At 29.9% G+C, this 7,869-nt stretch overlaps 1 protein-coding gene across 2 annotated transcripts; it reads left to right on the forward strand.

Moving 5' to 3' along the window:
* The first annotated feature begins 2,353 nt into the window (after positions 1 to 2,353).
* Positions 2,354 to 4,245, forward strand: BNAC03G46860D (uncharacterized CRM domain-containing protein At3g25440, chloroplastic). 2 transcript variants are annotated; one of them, XM_048775898.1, is made up of 4 exons: positions 2,354 to 2,542; positions 2,763 to 2,914; positions 2,984 to 3,710; positions 3,816 to 4,245. In XM_048775898.1, the coding sequence occupies exons 2-4, from the start codon at positions 2,832 to 2,834 to the stop codon at positions 4,068 to 4,070; spliced, it is 1,065 nt and encodes a 354-aa protein (XP_048631855.1). In that variant the 5' UTR covers positions 2,354 to 2,542; positions 2,763 to 2,831; the 3' UTR covers positions 4,071 to 4,245. The 2 variants fall into 2 exon arrangements, with proteins under 2 accessions (XP_048631855.1, XP_048631856.1); XM_048775899.1 differs by having other exon boundaries at positions 2,382 to 2,495.
* Positions 4,246 to 7,869: the final 3,624 nt, after the last annotated feature.

Here is a 7,869-nt window from a genome sequence, read left to right on the forward strand (position 1 = left end):
TATGAATAATATACATACAAAATTTCAAGTTCTTGAAAACATACAATGTGAAATGCGAAATTGGCTAAGGAAACGACAAAGACGTGACACGTCCCTATAGACTACAGAAAGTACAAGACATTACGCGTTTTGCTCCATGTGACTACGTGTATACTGCATACATATTATTCGATCTATTTATACGACTTCATGATGTATGTGTGGACAAATAAGTTTCACTAAGGTTACTGATCGAGTTAACTAACAACCTCGATGTTAAAAAAAAAATCTATTTTCTCAGAAAAAAAATTTCTAACAACTTAATGATGGTGTTTTCAAGGGTAAACATTATTTGGACTATTAACCTTAATCATTGTGTTCGATTGTCTCTCAAAATTCTTTATATTTCAATCATTAGGAATCTGATTCTCAAAACTCTTTATATAGGATCCGAATAGTAATATGCAGAAAAACTTAAAGAGAAGAACTTTGTTTAACGAATCAAAACAACTAAGATCCAAATACAAGTTAACCGTAAAACAGTCTGAATGACAACAACATAAAGAAATGGTTAAACAAGTTAATTATAGACAAGTCTAAACAAAACAACATAGAACATAAATTCATACAATGAAGCTCAAGACGGGATATAAGTTTCTTAAGTTTTGCAATCTCATGAGCCATTTTATTCATAAGCTTTTTTAATTGGTGAACCTCTTTCTAGACACCGATAACCCATGGTTGACGAAAGTGGATGTCATCGTTCTGCAAGTGTTATATCTCTTTTAAAGAAACAAAACCTAAAATGAATCAAAGTTAGTCAGATTATCTCGAAGTCTTCGCATGTGAAAGTGAAGTATCTACTCCTATGAAAATATCAAAATCTGTTGGATACTTTGGTTTTGGAGAAACCTCGTTGATGTTTTTACATACTCTTAACTAAGTGTTTGCCCGTAATATCAAAATTACATATTCCTATATATGTTTTTATGTTTACCTTAAGTTCTTAACCAAATTTATCCTTAGTTTTAAAGAGATAAATCCTACTATATATTAATTGAGAACCCACTTAGTTGACTTTTGATTATGTATCTTTAATAGGTTAAGTTTTAAAAAATGTTTATGATTTGATTGGTTGTTAACATTTATTAGTTATTATTTTAATCAGATCTAAAAATAAAAGGTATCGCTAAAACTAATTACTACAAATTACCAAATAACACAAATGATATTACAAATAATGATTTATGGTAACTAATTGTAGAATTAGAGAAATAATATTTATGTTTTATCAATTTCTTTATTTTTATCGATTAGCTTTATAGAAATAAATTTAATGGTTTTATATTATTACATAAAATAATTATATTTGTAGGTAATGAATTATTATAACTTTTATGTTTTTAAAACCCACACAAAACCATTTACAAAAGATCTTTCATGACAAAAGTCTCATATCATTTTATTGGTCATATTGGAGTTACACAAAAAAATACACTTTTTTTTTCTCTCTCTTGAGAGTTAGAGTATTTTTTAATTTTTCATGTGTTAAACTAAAATATAAAGTAATTCTACAACCAATTATCTGAATTAATTATAATACTCTTTTTTGTAAGAGAAAGATTTTTAATGACTAAAATTTATATTTTTGAACTATTTTAAATCTCACATATCTTCTAAAAATATATACTGAAATTTTTGATTATCTAAATACTGAAATTAAAAATTAAAATTTTAAATTTCTAATTATTATTCAAAAATTATAACAGTGTAAAAATAATATTTATTTTCTTATATAATATAACTATCTGTAAAATTACGGGTAAACACTTAGTTAAGAGTATGTAAAATTACATTTTTTGTTTAAGAACGAATATAAATCTGATAAAAGTGACCACGTGACCAAAAATTTACGACAAAAAAACAAAAGATAAATAGATTTGAAAGATTTAAAAGATTTAAAAGGATGAGAGAAATTTTTTACACTCTCTCTCTCACTAAAGGTTTCCCAAATTAGTGTTTTAAAATTATACTTGTTTTAATATAAAAAAGATATTTTATAAGAAGATACACTAAAAACTCTACAAACTAATAATATTGGGATTATATTATTTTATTAATTTACAAAATAAAATAGTGTATGAAATATGTTTTTAGATATAACTTAAAAAAAAATTATCAGAACTATATTAAAGTGTTATAATATGAATTTTATTGTGAATATAAAATAAATAATATGATTTTTGTTTGTATTTATATAAACTATATATAAATTATTAATTATGATATTAACGAAACTATATAATTTTTTTGAATCTTTTCTATTTTCAACCGAATTTTTTTTATAAGTGTGCTGTTATTATTAATTTATAGAGTTTCTATCTTATTATGATTTTTTTTGGTAAAAATGTCAAGTATCTTATTAGGATTTTATGAAAGCCTAATGGGCATTTCTTCACGGCGGCGCAAATCCATGGCTTGTATTTCTCTTCTCGCCACCGGTCGATTAACCTGAGGTAACCGCGCCGCGCCTGAGAATAGTATAAGCTCCTCTTCTTGTCATGTAAGCTCGTGTTAATTCCTTTGTCTTGCTCCGTTCAATTTTTATTCCTTTCATATTTTTTTCTCGTTTTTTGAGACTGTGGGCGAATTGAGTTTCGTTGTTTCTCTTTTTCTTGTTCGATTGAATACATATGTTTCATTTAACTATTAGAACGAGGAGTTCTAGTCTTGTTTTTCTTTTCCCCGTTGGTGTTTTGATCATTATATTTTTTTTTTGGCAGGCTATATGAAACATTCGATTCTTGAAAAGATATTTGCATTTGAATGAAAAAGGTTGTCACACGCTCTTGATGGCAATTGCTTTTGCTCGTACTCTTCAAAGAGCTTCTTCATCTCTTCTTAGATCTTCATATCCACTTCTCATTTCCGCCAGGTTCGTATCTCTTAAGACCATACAACATATAGTTATGTCCTCAAGTGTGCTTATATTGTTCCCCACCAGGTCTATTCCTCAGAGCCGAGAATTTGCTTTTTCAATATCAACATTCTTTCAACCGACCATCTCAACGATGTGTAGAAGAAACTTCAGTCATGGGACGGTGAACCTAGTGATATCAGAAGGGAAACCCAAGTTCGAAACACGGGAGCTTGATCCTCCCAAGAAATGGAAGTGGCTGACCAAAAAGAGACTGAAGCTCAAAAGAAAGAAAGAGAGAGAGGAAAGAAACGCAGCCAACAGGAAAGACCCACGAAGACTCACCGTCAAGGGGAAGAAGAAGAGGAAGTTCGCTAATCCAGAGGAAAGAATAAAGCATAAGCTTGAAAGAGCCAAGATCAAAGAAGCGTCGTTGGTTGAGAAACTGAAACGGTATGAAGTTGCTAAAGTGCAGGGACCCGAGGTTCGACCCCATGAGATTACAGGAGAGGAACGTTTCTACTTGAAGAAAATGGGTCAGAAAAGATCTAACTATGTTCCCATTGGGAGAAGAGGAGTGTTTGGTGGTGTTATTCTGAACATGCATATGCATTGGAAGAAACATGAAACCGTTAAGGTCATTTGCAATAATAGTAAGCCTGGACAAGTGCAGCAGTACGCGGAGGAGCTTGCTAAGCTGAGTGGTGGTGTGCCTGTTAACATAATCGGCGATGATACAATCGTATTTTATAGAGGGAAAGGTTATGTTCAGCCAAAAGTTATGTCTCCTATCGATACATTGTCCAAGAAAAGGGTAAGTCCATCAAAGTTGTTATTAGCCTTGGCATCTGGTTGTATCACTCTGAATGAAGTCTACTCTTGTGTGCTAGTTTCTAACATGGTTTTGTTTCTTTTGCAGGCTTATGAGAAATCAAAGTATGAGCAGTCCCTTGAGTCTGTGAGACACTTCATAGCGATTGCAGAGAAGGAGCTTGAACTATACTACAGACATGTTGCTCTTTATGATGACCCGAGTAACAGAAATCCTCTTTCGGTTTTGGATGATTCTCCATTGGATTCATGTGATCACCACCGGAATAGGCTTTATATGAGTTGTTCGGATACTGAAGCTGACTCTGAAGATGAAGAGGAAAGTGATGAAGAAGCTCAGTGAATTAGAGAATGATTCTGCTTCTTCAAAAGAAGAGTTGTCTGAAACTGGTAGGTAAATTGGACTTCTAGACATTGGTTTGTATGTCTAGTCATAAACAAAAGGCAGAAATGAAATTATTTCTTGTTGAAAAGTTGCTAAATTAAAGCCGTTCTATTAAGTTTTTAGCAGTGTATTATAGAGATGCATTTACACAACCGGAGACCTTTGGCAGCATCAAAACTTTTCCAATTTGAAAACTAATAGAGATGGATGAATATCAAGTTCTCAAGTAGAAAAAACATTCAGTTAGGTGAATTGTTGTTAAAACATGACATATGATAACTCTGTTATAAATGGGTATAAAGCCCAAAAATATATTTCGTTATGACAAGTGGCAACTGCTCCAGAAGTATCAAAATTTTCATTATTTTCTTCATTTTTTAATTATAAATATAATTAAAACTTTATATTAATTTTTTTAAAAATTAAAAGAACTTAGTCTGTTTTTTAAATGATTACTATATGCGTTCAAATCTCACAGGATTTATGTGATCACAGAACTTAGGTAAAAAAAATGTTGCATCCCATTGTAAAATAAAACGAAATAGTATCTTAACTCAAAATAAAATAAAATAAGAGGAAACCAATGAAAATAGGTGAGCGACTTGTGAATGTGAATGTGAATGTGAATGTGAATGATGAGAATGAGGTGGCTACGCTAATAGTACCAAACACGGACGATTCGTAGAAACGCGTGTCACATGTTGTTGTTGTTGGCTTATTAGTTGAGACAGCGACAATAGTATCGTGTATCCCCAACGCTCTCCATTTATAACATATGAATAACTGATAATAATTCATTTTTTATTTGGTGTTAATAAATCCTAATTCGTTTGGTTGATAACAAACAAATCCTGGTTAAAAAACAAGAAAACATAGCAAAATAATATTTTATTTCATATCTAACCATTAGTTTAGTGGCTTGTGCTAGTACATTATTGTGTAATGACTAATTCAAAATCAGCATATTCTCTTTTTGACTGTTCATATCACAATATTTTTTTGTTAATTTTAGGCCTAACCACCTAACCATTCGATTTTAGTTTGATCTGGTTCGTTTAGTTCTAGTTGGTTTTTCAATTTTTAATTTTTAGAAATATATGAATCATTTGGTTATTTATAAAATTTAGTTTTATTTTGATTTGGTTATTTCGGTTCGGTACAGATAACGATGCAAAGAACTAGTTAGTATTCTATAAAATTCTGTTTCAGTTCAATTCCGATTTTTGGATAACTGGAATAGGAAATCAATTCTTTTTAGGTTTTCATATTAAATAAATTTAAATATTTCTGATAAAAAAATTATGTGGGTGATCTAGTTCTTTCGAGTATTTCCGATAACTTAAAAAAAGTTAGATAAAAACTATTTAGTTTCTTGGATATTTTGGTTTATAAATAGCATTTAAAAAATATTTGGTAACTTGAGATATCATTTATATTTTTAAATACATATACTATATTTTTAGACATTTGGATCTTTATTTAGTTTTCTGTTCTGTTACAGTTTGATTCTAGTTTTACGGTTTAAGAAATATAAGAATCACGCGGATAAACATCGGTTAGTTTGGAGTTGTTTTTTTTCAGCTTGGTTTTGGTTTAGTTGTAGGTTTTCTGTTTATTTATTCTGGTCTAATTCAAGATTTTTTTACATCTACAGACACATTTTGAGTTTCTATTTACACCCAAAGACACTTTCCACATGTGAGACACATATAACATGTGGTTTGTCTCTTATACCCTTAGACTAAGTTAACTATACATTTTCTTATTTTAAACTAAAAGAAAATATGTAAATTATTTATCTTTTTTCGAGATTCATCTTTCTCTCTCATATCTAGATCTAAACAACTTTTCCAAATACATAAACTTTAATTTTTCTGATTTCATCAATCACACTTTATTCTTTCACTACTTAAAATTGTGTTTTTTCTTCTTCTTCAAATAATCCATTGAAAAACTCTAAGAATCAACTCGAAAGTTATCTTTTTCTTCTTCTTCTTCTTCTTCCATCAATCCATTGAAAAAATATTTTAACTTTGTTCTGGTTTGCTTCGATTTCAAGACAAGTGACATTAATTTCTTCACAATTCATACCATATTTGTCTCGATTATGAATTTTTAACTTGTTTATCCAAGTTTAGATTCCAAAAGATTCTTTTTTGTTTTGTTGATTTTTAATGTCGTTGTGGATTTCAAAACCCAGATCTGTAAAATTTCAATTTTAATTTTGATGGATGGAGTGTGGAGACTCGGGAAGAGTACACGGGTGGTGTGTGGATGGGGTTTGTGTAGATGGGTGGTGTGTGGTTAGTTGGCGCGTGGATGGGTTGTGTGTGGACAGTTGATGTGGGGTTGAGTGATATGTGGATGGGGCATCGTGGTATTGCTCCGTGTAGACAAGATCTTCGAGAATTAGTGAGGTGACTTCTAGTGATATCTTGTTTGGTGAAGTAGGTGAAGCTGAGCCGTCTACAAATGAACATACTGATGACTATGTCCACATTTTTCATGCCATCCACAAGTTCCATTCAAACGGTAATCTTTACTAAACTTGTAGTTTTTATCCACAAAAAAAATTTTCGATCCACACAACAAACGTCCATACATCATTTGTCTGTCCACATTTGAATATCCACAATTGTAATTTTCATTAAGGATAAAATGGTCCATAATTTATCTCTGGCCCACAACAAAGTGTGTCACATGTAAAAAATGTCTCTAGATGTAAAGGAAAGTCAAAAAGTGTCCTTTAGTGTAATCAACTCCTAATTCAATGTAATATTAAGGTACATTTACATTTTTAGCGGAAGAGAATAAAAGGCGACAAATAATAGTAGTAGACACACCGACAGATATTGCAATTATTAACGTGTCGAAAGTCAATTTACGATGATTCTTTCTTTTAGAAAAGAGGAAACAGTTTTTCGATAAAAAAAGAAAAGAAAGAGAAAACAGTCTCAGTGGGACGTAGTCGTCAGACTCGGAGCTATGACCATAGTCTATCTAAAGTTTTGGGAATCGGAACCAAATATCTCACGGTGAGGTGTGTGTGTAAGTATGTGTGTGTGTGTGAGGCTTTTCTTATCAAATATCTTGTGGTGGATAATTTTGTTAATTTGTTTTGTTTGACTCATATTGTGAAGTTTACATAAAATACATTAGTTTTTTTTTTTTTTTATAAAATACATTAGTTGATCAACTCACACTTAATGATTTTGAGAGTTATAAACACATGGATTTGCTCAAAAAATAAACACATGGATTTTGTCATTTTTGACATGGCATCAAATTGGCGTTGTAACTTATCTTTCTTTCATGTAAAGTTAAAACTATTTTTTATATTTTAAATAAAATGCTTCTTAAGTTTTTTTTTTATAGTTGTTATATTTTCTGGTAAAAGTTAGCTGTGATACACTATTTAATTACTTTTACGTTATCTTAAATAAATTTTCTTTAATAAAGTAAAAATTTAAATATAATACGTTATAAATATTATGATGAATGTTAATGAGATATAAATTAATGAAACATAAATAATGGTTGCTAAATTTTTATTTTTATATTTAACCTAAAAATATTACAAAATTGTTTCATTTTATATACTAATAAAAAATTTAGTGTAAAAATGAATTTAATTCTTTTTTGAAGGTAACAAAAAAATTTAATCATTCTAATTCTTAAAGTGAGAATTCAGAACAAAAGGTCACTTCAGAAATCATTTTAATATTTAATATGAAAGCTCAAAAAATAATAGTATAGA

Source organism: Brassica napus, chromosome A3 (assembly GCF_020379485.1).
Source record: "Brassica napus cultivar Da-Ae chromosome A3, Da-Ae, whole genome shotgun sequence".
In the NCBI taxonomy this organism is placed as follows: Eukaryota; Viridiplantae; Streptophyta; class Magnoliopsida; order Brassicales; family Brassicaceae; genus Brassica; species Brassica napus.